This window comes from Hippocampus zosterae, chromosome 7 (assembly GCF_025434085.1).
Source record: "Hippocampus zosterae strain Florida chromosome 7, ASM2543408v3, whole genome shotgun sequence".
NCBI lineage: Eukaryota > Metazoa > Chordata > Actinopteri > Syngnathiformes > Syngnathidae > Hippocampus > Hippocampus zosterae.
The window spans coordinates 21,378,198-21,397,068 of NC_067457.1; the positions used below are offsets into that span (position 1 = coordinate 21,378,198).

At 43.1% G+C, this 18,871-nt stretch overlaps 1 protein-coding gene across 7 annotated transcripts in view; it reads left to right on the forward strand.

The window, feature by feature from the left end:
* The window catches only part of samd12 (sterile alpha motif domain containing 12), a 60,004-nt gene that overhangs the window by 231 nt on the left and 40,902 nt on the right, over window positions 1-18,871 (forward strand). For 3 of the 7 annotated variants that reach the window (XR_007963336.1, XR_007963337.1, XM_052071563.1), the window contains exons 1-4: window positions 193-656; window positions 8,816-9,024; window positions 12,754-12,883; window positions 17,019-17,159. Coding sequence is in view for 4 of the 7 variants with exons in the window: in XM_052071563.1 (XP_051927523.1) it covers window positions 596-656; window positions 8,816-9,024; window positions 12,754-12,883; window positions 17,019-17,159 (541 nt within the window). In the remaining 3 variants the exon portion in view is untranslated. Of the gene's footprint in view, window positions 1-191; window positions 657-8,815; window positions 9,025-12,753; window positions 12,884-17,018; window positions 17,160-18,871 lie in introns of those variants that run through there. The other 4 variants (XM_052071565.1, XR_007963335.1, XM_052071562.1 and 1 more) reach the window with 4 other exon arrangements.

Below are 18,871 nucleotides of genomic sequence, written 5' to 3' on the forward strand. Positions count from 1 at the left end.
AAAGGCGGGGAAATGGTTAAAAGTCACCGCGATGACAAGTGAAGCTGAGCTGCGTGCCCAGATTTAGAACGGGTCAACTGCGAAAGCTCGTGATTGGGTCATGGTTTGCAAGCCTTTTTTTTTCCTCCCTCTTTCCGCATCACTGTGCCAGTAATCTTCTCCTCATGACAGCGCACATCACTTGCAGGGAGCATTGTTCGTGTGCACGCGCTTTCCCCATTGTTGCCGATTGTTGCGCGTGACCGCTCTGCTAAGTGACACGACGCAGCCACGTTCTCAGGTCTGCAGCCTGGCAGAGCTGGCTTTTGTTTTGCATAATCATCACCTTTTGGATGATCAACTTCGATTTTGTTTGGAAGAACCGGGATTTGTCTCGTTGTGAAGTAACTCCCCTTGCACCGTGTGTGTGTGTGTGTGTGTGTGTGTGTGTATGTAATCGTTTTCCCCAAGACTGGTCCAGCTCATCCTGCAGCAGGTGGCCAAACATATGGATCATCTCCCCTGTAATTGAGAGTAAATAGCTAGTGGAGCAGCATCACTGAGGATAAGTGGATGTGAAAGAAGGGAATCTCCTGGACGGTTAGTGGGGTTTGCAATGCTCGGCAGGTCTCCTCACCTTATTGGAGGTATCTTGTGGATCCAGAATCCCATGAGAGGTATGTTTGTAACCATATGACAGTGCAAACTCTTTTCCTGACTTGAACTATCTCCCCAAAACCACCACCACCACCTCCTCCTCCTCCTGGGTGTATGTTTATGTTTGTATGACTGGAATGAGACTCGGCCACCTCTTGCATACCTTTTTCACAAGACACTAACTTCGATGAAACACAATGTGTACTTGTTTGTGCCAGAACCTGACAGTCTTGTTCCTTCTCAAAGGCATGCTGACGCGGACGCTATGAGGATTTGTTGTTACTGTGGTTGCTATTGTCGGACGAGCCATACTTTGGTGTTTTTGAATAGGTAGAGGAGATCAAAATATGTTCTGTCCCTTTAATTCAGCGACTTCAAACATTATTTGCCAGATTACTTTGAAAAATCTCTGCTCTCACGCATAACTACGGCCAACGAATAGCAGTAGTTCTTTGCTTTGCTTGAAAAGAAGCCTTTTTTTTTTTTTTTGGTCACAGAGGTCATATTTCAAAATTCATAGTTTTGTTATGTGACTGTAAACTGTGTTACATTGGCCATCAGAGTGGATGAGCCGACCAAGACTAAAGATTCAAAGTTGCCCACCAGTCGAAATGAACCAAAGTACGCAGCATAGAACCTTAAGATGAAATTTATGTATGTATAAATAAATAACCCCCCCCCCACCCCCCAAGAGGAACAGATGACAGGACGTGAGCGCTGTCAAACACACATCAATGCAAATGTACGTGACGTGATATTGCTCAAAATAGCGCAATCCTTCACCAAGGCCAAAAATTTCCACTTTGGATAAACATCCAATTTATGCACTTTCATAACTCCAGACTTTCCATATTGAGAGTTTCATACGCATGCAAATTCATCTTCCCGAAAGTTCTTTTCAAGCACTGTTGTGTCAGGGGATCTGAGCAAACATTTCAAGTTTATAAATTCACCGTGTGAGCTAAAAATCAGGTTTCTTACTTTTCGAAAAAAAAAAAAAATTCTCTCAAGACTTTTCTCCCCTTTAGTGCTACATCTAAAACTGTTCCCGTGGGGTACGCGGGCAAAGCTCGCGACAACACTTCAATGTCAAACACATCATTTCTCATTTAACATGGTGGGGTGGGTGGATAATGCACCTCTGCAGCATGACTGTTTTCTTTTCCGACACTCTACCAACCCCTCAGACATTGAATATAGGTCAACGGTTTCATCATTTCTAACACACGAGAAGACAATTTTTTATTGATTTATTCTCGCTTTTGAATGCCTCACGCAAATTTCCCAGTTCTTTTGGGAGTAATGTCACATCAAACTTAAAAATGGACACTTTGTACTCGAGGGCTGGTGGGGAGGGGGATAAAAAAATGGAACACAAAAGGGGAGATAAGTGGCTTGATTTTTGACTTGCAATTGACGTTCCTTTAAGCTAAAGGCACTTCAATCCATTTCCTTGACGGGATATGGAGATGAAGCCTTCCATGCACCAATAACCTGATAACATGATCGGCTGTCCAAGGGTTAACGAAGGAATCATTTATTCAGACTATAAGAAAATCCACCGTGTTTTGATACGGGTGAAATTACACGAAAACAATTATGGCAGATTTCAGTGGAGGTGACCGTTTGGAAACGCTTTGTAAGATTGGCGCAAAAAAAGGCTCCGATTGAAGTCGATGCGTAATGCTAGTGATGAAAGCAGCTAGAAAGAGCCTGAAAGTGCACCCCCCCCTCCCCGAGTCTGGCCGAAGCAGTTGTTTACGCCTGTGGCTGAGTTTGTTCATTTGCCTCTTGCCTCTGCGCATCAAGACTCGTAAATGAGTCCTGCTTTGGCTGCCTGTGCATCCATTCAGAAAAGTCATTCCAAATCCGTTCCCAGATTTAACAGAGCAATAGAATTAGTGGAATAAAAATGTTTACTACAGTCCGTGGGATTACATCTGTTCAATCAGGATAATAATAAGGATCATGTCGTCCAACCTTCCCCCTTCCCCAAAAAAAAGGGATTAGGATGACTGAGGATGAAGCAAATGTGAGGAAATAATTATGCCCCGCTGCTCGCAATTTTGAATGACAGCCTTTGCACGTAGTAGGGAAAAAAAAAAAGATGTTTCAACAACACAAATGATTGACGCTTGGAAAGTGTACGACCTCTGTTGCGCAACTGTCCAGGGATTAGCATTGCTACTTTTTTTTTTTCGCTTTATACTGTGCCACACTTCTTCAATGGGAGACAGGTTTGGACTGCTGGCAAACACAGTGCAGTCCATTGACTAGTTGACAATAAATCGTGATAACTGTATTAGGTTGAGCCCCACAAATACTTTTTTTCTCTCCAAGTGTCATGTCAGGAAGTAAGGCCACACGGTGGAGGTTTTTCTTTTGTTTTGTTCCATGTTCATTTCCTCATTGTTTGGAAAGTCACGACTGGAAACGTCACACATTCCAACCATACACCCCACATGGAAACTTGAACAATCAAGTCAAGTCAACAGTATTTATAGAGCACTTTCAAACGGCCATTGCTGCATACAAAGTGCTGTACATGGAGCAATTTAACATGCATAATAATAATAATAATAATGCACATTCAACTGAACTGTTCCAAAATTAATCAGACATGACGTCTTGTCCAATAAGTCACTTCACAATCTACCAGCCCTGATGTCAGCCTGTTTGAAGTTTTGAAGCCCATGCAAATTAGACTCTGGAGAGAAGAGATAAGTGGAATACTTTTAGCCTTTTATGCACCCATCAAATGACGCACGGCTTTTTGTGTGTGTGTGTGTGTGTGTGTGTGTGTGTGTGTGTGTGTGTGTGTGAATATTTTGGGTCGTTTGCAAATCAGTGATGTGGAGTGGAGGGACTTTACTACGCCAAACTGAGCTAGAAGTGATTAGGACGATAGCGATACACAAAATTCGCAGTTCGGTTTGAATCGTCAGTGTCGCAGTGTGATTTTTATTTTTTTTAATCTTTTTTTTTTCAAATTAGCTATACATTTTTAATACCTTTTTTTTAAAATTAGCTGGGTCTAACAATGTAAATAACGGGAACTATGAAATGACTCATATCACCAATTTAATACAATACAATACATGCTGATTTATATAGCGCTTTCACAACAGCGGCAGCAGTAACAAAGCGCTTTACAAAACAGTTAACATAAAGTAAAATAATAAACACAACACATAACATAATTTTAATGGATAACAAACCCATTTTCTTGACGAAATATGAAAAGCCATCCACTGTCGTAACCGCCGTCCCTCAACGAGTTCGAGACGAGATCGTCACCTTTGTCAACTTCTCCAACTTTTGCACACACTTATTTTGGTCGCCATCGGAGTGAGGTTTTCTTCCCCTTATCAAATATTGAAATGAACGGTCCCACAGTTCTAAATTAAGACCATCTATTTATATCGCGTTTTTCTGCTGCCTGACTGAAGCGGAGAGCAACTGCCCGGGATACGCGCTTCAAAGTGAGTCAGAGTTAACTGCGGTTTATATTTAGCCCATCCATCTTTGTGCATGAAGTGGGCCATTCTGCTGCTATTTGCCCCCCCCCCCCCCCCCCCCCCCACTGGCTGTGCCTCACTGACTTACTTTGTCTCTATTTCTCATGATCATAGTTTTCAACATTATCGCGGTGTACTGGCACGATATTCCCGAAAGAGAAACCAAAAAAAAAACAAAAACGGGCGCTAAAAAGATTGCATGCTCCATTTTGAAATCCAGAAATGTAGAATCACCACAATCCTATTCCTGTCCAGCAATAAAACCAGAATTTATATGCATGCAAGACTTCACCAAAAACTAAGATGACAGCGATTGATTTAGTTGTGCTGGGTTGGACGCTATGAAAACATTTGTCATGACTGAGAGAGGCTTTGTAATTTGTGAATACCTTGGCAGCTGTGTGTGTGTGTTTTAATGATAGATCCACCCTGTTTAAGTATGACAAGGCAGCTTGATTGTATACACAAGGCAACTCGATGTGCTTCACATAATCGAAGCATTAACAAAACACAACAGCGAGTCACATTCCGAAGCAAACGTAGCTGACCAAAATGACAAAAACATGGAGGCACGTTAATGGAAGTCCTTAAAAAATGAAAACATTTCAAAGTAAAGAAAGAAACGGTTTGCAAAAGCACTTAAAGGAAAAAAAGATTTTAAAATGTTTGAAAGTGGGCGGCCCGGTAGTCCAGTGGTTAGCACGTCAGCTTCACAGTGCAGAGGTGCCGGGTTCGATTCCAGCTCTGGCCTCCCTGTGTGGAGTTTGCATGTTCTCCCCGGGCCTGCGTGGGTTTTCTCCGGGTGCTCCGGTTTCCTCCCACATTCCAAAAAAATACATGGCAGGCTCATTGAACGCTCTAAATTGTCCCTAGTTGTGAGTGTGAGTGCGAATGGTTGTTCGTTTCTGTGTGCCCTGCGATTGGCTGGCAACCGATTCAGGGTGTCCCCCGCCTACTGCCCGGAGACAGCTGGGATAGGCTCCAGCACCCCCCGCGACCCTAGTGAGGATCAAGCGGCTTGGAAGATGAATGAATGAATGAAAAATGTTTGAAAGTATCTTAACTCGCTCACTCCCAAAGACGTTTTTAAACGTCTTTTCAGACTTGGTCCAGAATTGGCGGGTACTGAATGAGTTCATCATAAGTCCCTACCGACTGCTGTCAGGCTGCTGAATAAAAAATACAATTATGTGAAAAACAATTGTAAATAGCACAGCCACCTCATCTATATCTACATTTATATTGCGCTTAATTGAACGGTGTACATTGAAACGTTTGTGAATGCAAGTTTGTTTTTCTTCTTTCTTCCCACAATCTTGCTGCTGTAGACTGTAAATTTCCCCAGTGTGGGACAAATAAAGGATATCTTGATGTTAATCTTAAGTGGTGGGGGGGGGGGGGGGGATTTTTTTTTTTAAATCTAGATTTAAAAGCTTTTACACTCAAAGCTGACTTCAATTCAGTTAGCAGCTTCCATTTGTGTGCAGCAGAACGGCCAAACGTTTGTTTGGAAAACTCTGGGCCCTACGAATTGACCTTAGGTCGGTCTGCTCATTTCAGAACTCAAGCGGGTTGATCTTCAATAAACCTTTCAGAACCCAAACCATTGAAGCGATTAAAAGACCATATCTCTTTTTACCTTCCAAATATATTCCAATTAGTACTCGAGCATGTCTCCTGTCCCCCCCGCTGATGGAGATTCATGCTCCAAGACCTCTCAGGGCAGCCAGCTGAGCAGACACAGTCGTCTCATTTCTCACATTCAAATCCCCATCTGACTCATTTATTAATGTATTTATCTCCCCATCCCCTCCCCCGAAGAGTCGTGGGTGGACTTGCTTGACACCCCGTGCATATTTCTTACAGTTGCTCACATTCTCAGGGAATAGATTCGGAGTTTGCGTCCCCTGCTCCTATGCGTGACTGTTATTCGCATATGCATGCACACGCTTGCAACGGCATATATCAAATATTGGACCCGTCTCACCGCGTTCCCCCCCGCCAAATGAAGCCGGCCGTCGTGGTTTCCCAAATGCAATCGCATCAGACGTTCGGAAATGCGTCGCCGTTCAAAGCTTCCATTGACGTGTCGGCATAGATGTCAAGCAAGCTAGGAAAAATCACACACCTGCTTGGTGAAGCACGTGAGTTACACATTCGCACGAAGATACGCTTTGCATTTGTCATGGCAGGAGTGGCATTTTGTGCCAAAATGCTTTTGTGACGTGAGGGATGTTTTAACAGATGCTTTCGCTTCCATTTCGCTCGAGTGATAACGACCCAAAGTGAAAAACAACCTTGCTCTTGTTACATGAACACCCTGTCGTGCCTCGGCGCCCTCATTGGAGGGTGAGTCTTGTGCTGTATCGAACACGAATCAACTTCACCTCCGCTTGTATTCTAAAATTTAGTTTGGAGAACATGGAGACAACAAAAGCAGGCAAACCCCCCCCCCCCCCCACACACACACACACCACCACCACCACCACCACGTCTCCCCTCTCAATGCTCACAGAGCGTGTGTGTGTGTGTGGGGGGGGGGGGGTGTAGTGTGATGAATGCAATATTGCTATTTATAGTAACGGTTGCCGATTCAGAAATAAAAGACCAGCTCGATCACACCCCCCCCCCCTTTGCCCACTTGTATCATTACAGGTTTGAGGGCAGTCCTCCATCTTCTTCCCGTCTTTCTTAATTGCCTTAATTCCTGTCATCGTTTTGTCATCTGCTTGCATGTGTCTTTCGTCTAGTCACACTCCACTTTTAAAGGGGTGGGCTGGGGGTGGGGCTATATTGTCTCCTTTGTGTGATTATATATCCATCACGATCTCCCCAGTTGAGTCTGTGTGAAGAGAGGGGCTGAAAGAGTAAGCAAAGAGGGCGGAGGAAGCGGCGAAGAGGGAGCAAGGCTTCGTGCCGCGCATTTCAATTGCGTTCCGAGTCCCGCTAAAATCACTTCCTGCTTCTCTTACTTCAACAGCCAATCAGAACCTATCAACATAAAAACACGTCGAAGCAATGATTAAACAACAGAATGTAATTTAGGTATTCTTAGAATGAAATAACATGTTGCTCAAACATAAATTGATCATTAATAATGGTCTAATAATCTTTATGGTAGCCTGCTAGAAATTATGCTAACAAACTGCCAAAAAAAGGCCACGAGTGGTTTAGATAAGAGTATGATGGATTTATGTGGCCCGTAAATATCTGTGTAGATCGTAAAACATGGTGCCGACAATGCCTCGGGGGCAAATAGTCAACTTTTTAAAATTAGTTTATTTATTTTTGGTCTTGGTCTTGGTCGACAAGCAGCCCGAATGGTCAATCAGGATTGCTGTTGAATAACTAGCAAGACTTTTTTCACTGATCCAAACGTTTGACATGGCAGTCAGACGGTGTAAGGCAGGCAACTTGGAAACTACAAAAGATGTGTTGGGAAACAAAGATTATCAGTGGTGAAAATAAATAAAGGAGAAAATATCTTATGATAAGTATACAATTTGAAAACTGCATGCATGAGAATCAGATCAGAGTTTGTAAGCTATATTTTTGTAATCAACTTCACCTGATGTTGCAACCATTAAATTCTCCCGTGAGATCGAGGATGGAAACTGACAGACAACACGGAAGGAGCCTTTTAATTTTTAGATGTTGACACCGACAAGCCCTTAAAATTTCCTCATCTTTGTAATGTCTTTGTTTGAAGCGTGGAGGTAATTGTCCCTTTCAAACCAAAAAGAGGGAGCGGCATTGGAATTCAACAGTGTCTTCCTCCTTTTCGTAACGTACCGCTGATGGTTGCTTATTGAGACGGAAATATAATTATAGTTTTATTGTAATCATAAATAGGGGGTTCTCTCAATAAAATATTGTCCTTTAAAGTTTCTTTGATGCGCAATTTTGATCGACACCATCGTAAATGTATTTAAAAATGAAGACGGAATTTTGGGGATTCTGGATTCTGCAGGTGGACCCAATTGAGTACAAGCAAGTGAGGATTTGCGGATCCCTGTGGGATTTATTTTACTTTAATTAAGTGCTGCAGTGGTTTGACTGCTTATTCAGTTTCAGAAAATTGTGAAAATATCAGTTTAAGTATCACGATCTGTGTTCATGCAGACAGTGGGCTGTCATGGGCATGATATGGTACAATGGAATGTTTTTCTTAATTTTGTGGGTTTTTTTTCGTGCAACATTGCAAATTATATCTGATTCTTCCACGACATGATCCAAAAACTAGTCTGCACTGGGCACACCGTGCTAAATTTGATTTCCTTTGTTGTCATCTAGCGGTGGAATTTAGAATTACACGTGATATGGTTTGAACCGTCTCAGACAAACATCCAAAAGCTCAATTGCCGTCTTAATATTACAAATTATGAAAACAAATACGAACTCAGCCAGCATGAAATAACGTGGTAATTGATGGTAATTTATTTTGGACGGATGTTGTGCAATCGTGCGTCAAAAGGTTGACAAGTTATAGAGAAATTAAGCTCAATTTTACACTGTTTTTCACAGGAATTAATTGAACCACTGTGATTTGTGGATTTAATTAACGCCTGTTTATTATTTAAGTAAAGCGGAACAGGTTAGGTCTCTGTAAGAGCACCGTTCTTCGGTTCCCCTTTAACTCATGTGCTTTCTGACCTGTACAGCTGTTCACTGCACCTTGAGCCACAATGGCATCGACCACCAGATGTACCCAGAAGACGTAGAATCCCAGCTGGATGAAGAGGAGGAGTCTGTCGACGGCCCACCGGTGCTGGTAGATGACGACAGCCCGGGCTACTATGACTTAAGCCCGTCCGTCTTTCAGCGCCGTTTGCCACCATATCGCTCAGTGTCGGAGTCTGAGCTCACACAGGTGAGGGACTGTCCAAAATTATTTGAATTCCGAAGGCTCGCATTAGCTTGAGCATTCCACTCTGGGCTCTTTGTAATATTGCCTAATTTCGTCCTCTGTCGTCGTAGTAACAGAATATTGATGACACAAGATGGAGGCAAAACACTCATTTTATATTAGACAACGATATGACCCGAGGAAATGAAGCTCCTCCCCTCAGCTCAATATGGCTGGTTGGCACCAAGGTGCAACAAGATGGGACCAAAGCAACATTTTTTTTTGCATCAGATATTGATTTATTTTTTAGCACAGGTCGCTGAATTGAATTTTCGGCAAATAACAGAGGATACGTTCCCGCAAAGAAAACCCACACAAACACCCCCCACACACACACACAAATTTGTGGATGCCGAAAAGTGACGACGCAGGGGTTCACTCCACAATGTTAACGGGTGATGGTCATTTCCTGTTGGCTAAATCGTGGGAGACAGAGGGTTAAAAAAAGGTTTAAGCAAGCTCGGCAAGAATGCTAATTAGGTGGGAGGAGGGATTAGTCTGATGACAAAATCTTGAATAGGCACTTGTTCAGTCAACACTCAATTTTTTTCTCCCCATGCAATCCCAGGAGAATACATGCATTGCCTAGTGCATGACACTAGAGGGAACTCTAAAACCGTATACAGTGCTATTACAATATTTTGGGTGGAGGGAGAACCACTTACCTCAACCTTACAGTCTAATGACAAGATTAGCAAAATAACATTTAAATACATATTCACCAGCCAAAAGTATACCAATTTATATATTTATTATCCTATACATAGTCTCTTTCATAAAATTCGCATACTGTACACAATTGCTTTCATGAAGATAATGGCAATTATTTATTGCTCATCATGTAGAATAATAATTTTTTGGGAATGCTGAAGCACTCTTGCTGTCACCCAAAAAAAAAAAATCCAAGCAGCCCCAGGATTGGAAAGATTTGACTCTTTTGTTCACCTATTCCCCCTTTTCTCGTTAATAAAAGCATGCGTTCGCAATGACACGCCATTCTCCAACGTCAGGAAAATGTCTCACTAGGCCAGGGGTCGGGAACCCGCGGCGGTTTTTCCATCCTTACGTTGCGGCTCTGTGTGGCTTGGAAAAATGATAAATGACCGATGGATTTGTTGTTTGTCTCAGAAACGTGTCTCACTTCTGTAATCATCTGACTGGACACTAGGTGGCAGTGTCGCTATAAAAATTACTATTGTGATGAAAAGGGAAGGCGAGGTAATGGCGACTCGAGTGAGTTGTGCTGTTATTGAACTATTCAGTGAAATATTTTTTTTTAATTTAGGTCACGGTCTACACGCTCTAAAAGCTGAATGGATCTTTTTTTTTAATTCACTCTCTTTGTAATCATCATTTAATCCCCCCTCCCAATTATTACATTGCTATTGAAAAGTTAAATGCAATCCAATCCACTCCGCTCAGTGCCAATGCCAATTTTAAACATTCAGCCACAGTGCATTTAATTCAGAATCGCACGCGCCCACAAAGGGAGGTGCCTGTGGATTCATCTAGCTGACTACGTCCATATTGGATCTTTAAACGCGTATTAGTGTTGACGCAATTACACGGTCCATTGGGTATGTTACACCGTAGTTTGCGGTCGTTACCGTGCTTGTGCGGTTCATGTCAGGGTTGTGTAGCCCCCCCCCCCGGCCCCCCCAAGGTGCTGTGATTTCTTGCTTTTAATTTTTGACTGTGTCCTTGCCGCGTTGCTAAGGCAACGTGACGAATATTGGTGAGCCACGCTGGGCTTTCAGGTTATCAATTAAAGCCGAGGACAACGCAGCAGGGAATGTTTTGTCGAAGTACGTTTGCCGAGTCTCTCTTTCACGTGTGTAAATTACGTTGCTTATTTCTCCGGCTTCTGCTGCACCGCACTCGCGTTTGCCACCGATTTATTCAATTTGGGAAAAGAACATGCTCTTCTCACACCCTTGCTCTGTCACTCAAACCTCTAATTGGCCCAGTCTTGAGAACAACTCTTTGAGCATGATTGTTTTCTTTCTCTCTCTCTCTCTCTCCTGATGTGTTCTCCCCATCCTCTGGCTCAGCTCTTTCCCTCAGCCCCAGGAGCGCTGCTTTGGGCTGAATCAGGGTAGAATGTAAAACACAGATGGCCATTGACTCACAAATGGGTTCATGGAAAACGAGTCTCCTGTGTCAAATCCGTTTGTGAGGCACCGGCGTTTTCTTTTATTTCCTCCTTTTCAGCCCTTCGCCTCATCTGTCAGTGCAGCTATACAGTCTTTTTTCCCCCCTCTGTTATTTTGTTTTGTTCAGTCAATCAAACACCACTTTCTTTCAGTCTGTTCTAGATTCTTTCCGTATTTGGCCTCACTCTACCCTTTGTTGCCTCAGGCCCCGAGTCGGGGTTAATTAACTCATTCTGGACCAAGTCTGAAAAGACGTTTAAAAACGTCTTTGGGAGTGAATGAGTTAACACTGAGTTGAGCTGTGTTTAATGGTTAATGAGGTTTCTTCCTCCATTACACCCTCGCCCCCCGCACACCGCCAACTGCCCCTCTGCCTTAATCCACGCTGCACGTCCTTACCTCCCTGCAGAATCAGCAGCAACGCGAGCTGCCAAGCAATCGCATGAAGTGCAGTACGGCCTCGTGCCCGCCCCACTTCGGTTTGGCATCTGTCGCTTTGCCCTCCTGCTTGGAAGACAGACTTATCGGACCTGATATACTTTGATACAGAGAAGCGAAGCGGCACAATGCGGGTTCACCAGCTCTTAACAAATTGCCAATACGGAAGGCAACGGGTGTCAAAGTGCTGCAGGGTGCCATATTTAAAAGAGGAGAGTGAGGTTTTCTATATTCGGGGCCTGCAGTAGCGAAGGTGAAAATGAGAGCTCTACGGAAGAAATGGGAGTCAGAATGAGTCCTGGAAGGAAAAGAAGAAGAAGAAATGCTGCCAGGGTTTCCAAGTCCACACTCTTGGTGGAGAAGAGAGGGATGGAATATCATTGCTATGCCTCGCCACGCCACAGCCGGAAGGCAGGCTAAAGCGGAAGGCAGCGGTTGTGAAATTTTCACCACCCGTTGCTTGTTTGTGATCGTAGTAGCCGTTCAATTAAAATCAAAAGCGCCGGCAAGAGCACTTTAATTCTTTGCCTCGCTGCCTGCTGAAAGGCGAATGTTCAGGGATGTCGCATTTTGAAGTCTAACAACAGCGGTCTTTGCTGAGCGATTCTTGTAGAGCTGCCGGGAAAGGATGGACGCAGCGCTGTCCCTCCGTGTGAGGTGGAAGCATGTTCTGAAAGCCGAAAAAGATCTGGCGGGTGTTAAAAAAAAATAAAAATCTGATGGTCCTAAAATAGAGGTGATGGAAGTGCTTTTAAAATAACTATGCTGGACTTCTTACAGTTTCGGTTTGAAACAAGTGACGCACTGACGATGACGTACGGGCGGCCCAGCCACTGGCCACTTATAGTCTACTCGAATAAAGTACTTTTTTTTTTTTTTGCAAGGAGTCACTAGTTTACAAAAATAGCTTATTTTCATTTTAAAATGTCAGCCCACAGCTTGAATATCAACATTTCTCCTTTTCTATAGCCCCCCATGTTGAAAGTTTCCAAAATAAAAAGTGACAAGACACTAACTTCACCCCAGGATTACACTGTAACGTGCAAAGCATTCTGAAACGGCGCCAAATGATAACACGTCTGACGTGGTTTATTCCCGACAGCCCGGCTATGTGAAACTGTCCAAACCGGTCGCCCTGTGGACCCAACAGGATGTTTGCAAGTGGCTGAAGAAACACTGCCCCAATCAACATCAGATCTACAGTGACTCCTTCAAACAACACGACATCACAGGTACCCCATGACACATTTGCTGACCTGCTTTGAAATTTTGTCAAAATGAAGAGTCGCACACTTGTCGTTCGGAATTTTCATGCCTGACACCCAGTTTTCTCTACGCACTTTTATTTTATTTATTTTTTATTTTGATCAGTAACGATTTTGCTCACAGTACATATTGGTTATTGCATCGCTGTTTCAAGCTATCGTCTTGCTGCTGCCACATCTCCTTCAAAACAATCGCCGTTTTCAATCTGCGGCTACTGCCAACCACCGACAGACTCATTTAAACCGTCAATGCGGTTCCCGCTGACGGCTTTTGCCGCGTCAATCATTTTTCCTAACAAGGATCCCTCAAGGTCATCCCCCCCCCCCACCCCCACTCCCACTGCGTGCAACGCTTTGGTCCTCATGGCAACAGACGAACGTTAATTGCCATGCACTCCACCTCTCGGAGTGCGACCGATCATGCTAATATGTTTGTTTGTTGTCTTCAAGGGCCTCTTCGATTCGGTGACCATCTAAGAGCGTAAAATCGCAAAATCGCTCCGGGGTCATGACGAGTAGCAGAATGATGATGAGTCGGGGGGGGGGGGGGGGGGGGTTGCACTCGGGTTTGGCATTCAACGTAAACGGTCTGAAAACGATGCGTCATGCTGCGCCTGTTGGCGTCCTTCCCCGTCTGGAGCGATTGGGACGATCCAAATTATGGAGAGGGGAAAAACCCCACCCTGCCTCATTATATAATAATTTCTCAAGAGAATGCAATAAATTGGACAAATGGAGCTCCTTTGCACACGCAACACATGCCCCGCTTGGAAATAAAACGTATTATGCTGTAAAAGCTTCAACGGATTAAATGAACGCAATTACAAACCAAAATACAGGCCATAATTCAATCTTTTAAATAATACGCATGTTCAGTTCTACTTTCTGTTTGAGTAAATAATGTGGGTGGGGGAGGGCGGGGGGAATCAATAATTTAATACATAAAGAAAATGGCGCAGATAGACACACCCACAGAAATGCAAATTGTTTACAGATGCGCGGTTCATTTCGACGTGACGTTCTTTGACTCTTGATTAAAGTGCTTCCTACGGACGTGCAGACACACTGCGTACGAGTTTCAACGGCAAATTACTTCAGTATGCAACCGAGATCCTGATCCCACTCCCAAAGAAATCGATGCATCCCATCCTCCCGCTTCGCCTCCCTCGATCTTTTCTCTCCCGTCCCGAACGGAGACACCCAGATGTCATTAAAAATGCATTAAAGCGTGTTGAGGCATAATTACATATTAGTCTCTAATCTGTTGTAATTACAAGACCCGGACTCTTTTTGTGAAGGTATGTAGCGTGGCATGATAATTGACTTAAATGCACATTTTCTGGTTTCTGCTACGATCACTGTGAAAGGTTTCGCGGTGTCGCTAATGAGGAGCGACATGAACAATAAAACCTGGCCAGTGACCTTATTCTTAACTGATTATAGAATATCCAAGGGTGGAATTCTTAAATTGTCAATAGGTCTGAATTTCACAGTGCAGTTGGTGTTTGTTTGTTATCGAGGGTGCAAGTACTCGTAGCGTATTTACAATTTACCTGAAGCATTTTTACCATGACAGCATTCAGGTAGCTAGCCCGACGTGTTTTCACCCCAAAAATGCATTGGCCCTGGTTGCCACCATTTATAGAACAGCTCGCTGTCATTTTATGTATAAATAATGTATTTTGTTAGTCAGGCTACAGTAATACTTTGTAATGCAAAGCATTGTGGGTGTAGAACTACTATAACTACCGGGTCTATAATTAGCAGCAATTACATGCTCAAATATCTATCAAGTACTGCGAGCCACAGGCTGAATATTGTGTATTTGGCAGTTTTTCTTAAACCGACACAAGTGAGGATTGACGACGCTAACGAGCCCGCTATCCGTCCGTTAGCCAAATGGCGCCCCGATTAGCTCGCAAGCTAGCTAGTGGTTAGCATCTCTCTTTGTGGCATGTCCTGTAAGAACCGAGGACAATTTTGTGTGAGTCTGGATTAATGATTTTCTGAACCTATGTATGTTTTTGTTTTTTTGTTTTTTAAAGTACACGGCATCGCATAAAAACTCAGAGCTAATTTCTTTGGAGATTAGCAATCGCTACTGTTTATCCGTCTGACCAATAGGAGGCTCTCCCCTCTTGAACAATTTGGCCAAAGCAGAGTGACCTCAACCTAAAGTAAACTCTGTGTCTGTGTATTCCCCAATTTGCGTTTTATTCTGAATCTGACAAATTCATTGTGTACATTTGTCTTACTGTGCATGCACTTTTACAATCCCATTAATCAAAGTACCTTGTGTTTGGCCAGAGCTCGAGATGAATCGGGCTCCGTGCAACACTGCTGCCGACACACCACTCATTAATCTGGTACAGTACTTGTGCCCCCCGGGCCCCAACATACATTTTGGGGGTTTTAGGGTGGGTTGTGAATTTTACAATACATATGACTGCGTTTGGCATATTCCTATTATAATTCCATCCCAACAAAAGGAATCAGGGTGAATAAATGGGCACATTTGGAAAGTTCCGGCATGTTGGCATCTTGAATAAGCTAGCCCATGTATAGTACAAAGAAACTGGAAAAACAAACCAAAAAAACCCCCAAAATTATTTACCTCATTCCAGGGATGGCTGATGAGTACGATGATGGAAAAAGGCATCTCAATACAAAAGTGAAGCGTAAAGGAGCAATGACAAATGCAGGGAGCCGTATAAAGAATAAAATTGGGGTGATAAAGCCATCGCATTTCCATTCACTTATCATGCAAGTACATAAGAATTGGTTGTTCAGCACTCACTCATATAGAAAGTCGGATCGGAAATGCATATGACAATGTTTTTTTTTTTTTTTCAAACCTGCGGTGAATGAAATCCACTTTCTACTGTGTGCATTCTAACCGTAACTTCCATTTCAAACCCTTTTGTTTGTAAATTCATCCAAATGGCAGTTTGTTAAACAAAACAGTGGCCGCCGCCCACTTCTTGTTCCGCTGTTTAATCAGTGAGTTCAACTCCACCTTTAATAAAAGATCCTAATGGACCTTCTATTGATTCTGCGGTCCCGACACACAGTTATAAACGTGCCACCACAACATGAGCCACTATGGAAAAGTCATGGTGCTTTAATGGATTTTTGTGGGATGGTTTTGGATGCCTTCCAGACACGATGTAATCCCCCCCCAACATCACGCTTGCTTTTTTTTTCATCGTTTGCCCACCTTTTCTCACTCACTCCTTCTTCTTCCCACTCAGTGGAAGGTTGGCTTCGTTGGCGAGGAAATTGCCACTCGAGTGCTCAGAACTGATTAATTTAAACCTGTGTGGTACTTAAAAATTTAGAATTCATTTGTTGTTGTTGTATGTGGGGTTTTCTTTTTTTTTAATCTCTGGTATAATGGTGTGTGATTGACTGTCAGACATCATTGATCAAAACAGAGTGTGAGAATGTCTTTAAATTGTATGACAATACAAGGTCAGAATATTACAGCCGTCCTAGTTTGAGTTTATTTAAACTACAGGTGTCAAAGTCGAGGCCCGAGAGCCAGATCCGGCCCGCCACATCATTTCATGTGGCCCGCGGAAGCAAATCATCCATGTCAACTTCAATGATCCTTGCTTAAATCTCTTCCGAACGCTCAAATACGCCCCAAATACTTCTTCATGGAGTAGCATCAGACTTAATCTACGCGTAATATTTCTAGTTGATGCGGTCCTCAATAATTCATTCCTTGCTTGTTGGCCTAAAATATTGTGTCATCGGCTTACGCCCGCACATGTTACAAAGGGCCCGCTAACTGACTAACTTGCTTCATGATTACGGCAAGCTCCGTCTTTCGCAACAGCCCGCGATTCTTAAAGAAATACAGACCATGATTAGATTGTGATCCCCCCCCCACACCCTCCACACACACACACACACACAATTACAACAGTGAAAAGGAATACTGTACAGTAATAGAAACCAGTTGCAAGTGGTAAGGCACTACAAAAATATTGTACTTACAAAAATGTCTGCTGCACGCTTCTGTTTGTAGTACATGAGCATTTTTTTTGTAGTACGGATCTTCTTCATACCATAACCTTATTTTTTTAAAATGTATTAGGGCGAGCACTCATGAGACTGACAGACCGAAAGCTGGAGAGAATGGGCATCATACAAGAAGCCGAGAGACAGAACATCCTGCGGCAAGTCCTGCAGCTCCGCGTCCGGGAGGAAGTTCGGAACCTTCAACTCCTCACACAAGGTCAGCTTTTCAGGCATATACCGCCGTTCAAATGTTTGCAAACGCGACATGCTCACCGACAGCGCTTTAATCGCGATGCTGTATGTCATAAATGTGCTCACGCAGGCAACCCCCCGGGAAAACATCTCGCATTTTGCTAACGATTCACTAAATGGAGCTTCATTGATACACTTGCCATCTGGAGTGATGGCAGTAGCTGCATGTTGCAAAGCCCACAGGAGGCGATGAATCAGAATGGTTATGAAACCGCAAACGGGCGGCTTTCATAGCTTTGTTTTTTTTTTTGGGGGGGGGGGGGGATGATCAGAGGCTTGTATAATTGGTCCGTATGACCGTGCGGAGTTGTCAGTGTTCATTGCTGCATTTGAGGTTTACGTTTATGTCGTATTGTTACACTGTAGTGTACGGATGGGAGGCGCAGCTTTGCAAATAGGGAGGTGTCCAGTCAGTTCGTAAGCAAGTGTATGTACGAGGGCCAATGGGAATGATTACGATCGCCAAGACGTGTCAAACCATTTTAACTTGTGGAGTAAAATATGTCACGCACAAAAAAAAAAAAAAAAACAATTTAGAAATTTAATAATAATGACGTCGGAGTGTGTTTTGCTTCTTCTTTGGCTTTTCTGACTTTATTAAACCACTTATTCTAAGGTCCGGGTTTGACTGAATTTATTAAGGGGAAAAATAATATTTACCGACTGGCACAGATGTCCTCAGAAAATAGCAGACGCATCGTCATGTGTTCGCAAATGTCAAGGCAGAATGTTGTATAACTGCATGTTACATAGTTCTGCTTTTCAGAAAAAAATGTGTGCGGTGCCACGCAAATCAAATCTTGTCGTTTTCACTCTTACAAAGTTCACATTTCAACATCCCGATTTTCACGTGATTAATTTTCCATTTGCCAATTTTTATTATTATTTTTGTTTCGTTTAGCACGAACACCATTATAACATATACTTCATTATGGCAACCATATTTTCCCCACAAATTGCGGTGCATTATTTCCTGTGTTATGGGAGCACATGAAATCATATCACTGTTTTAACTTTTTTTCTTTTTTTATTATAATTTTTTTTAATAACAATTGGAAAGGTAGGAGTGAAAGCGGTGTATTTCGATGCCCAGGGCACGCACACCTTGAGCTTTTTGCTCGAGGCAAAAAGAGTCGCAACCACTTGGGATATGAACTTGAGAGAAGGGAAATGAGATCGCAGTGGGGTGGTGGTGATGAAGTATCGGAAGGAAAGAAAAAAAAAGAGAGGTGAGAAGATAGATGGGTGAGAAGATCGAGCAGAGAAGATAGGAAGGATGAAAAAAAACTTGTCTGACAGAGTGGTAGGTGTTGAGAAAAGGAAACAATGTTGGATTTTTTTTGGGGGGGGGGGGGGAGAGTCATTGATGTTATAGCTTTCATTTTTGGCCACATGAACCAGTTTTTATAGTGAAACACAAGACCAGAATTATTGTGCACTCTTAACCCTGAAGTTGGCAGAAGAGTGACAGATATCATTTACTTCCCAAATATACATCAAGCCCATAAATGATAACGTACCTTCAAAATCATCATCTCTACCCGGAACATAGGGGGAAAAAGGCGGTTTAAAAAAAAAAAGGGGGGGGGGGGTCATGTCCAGATCGAAGAAAAATAGTTCAATGATTGTGAGGAGAGACGCATCTATTATCTGTCATGACATCGGGGCACGAGAACA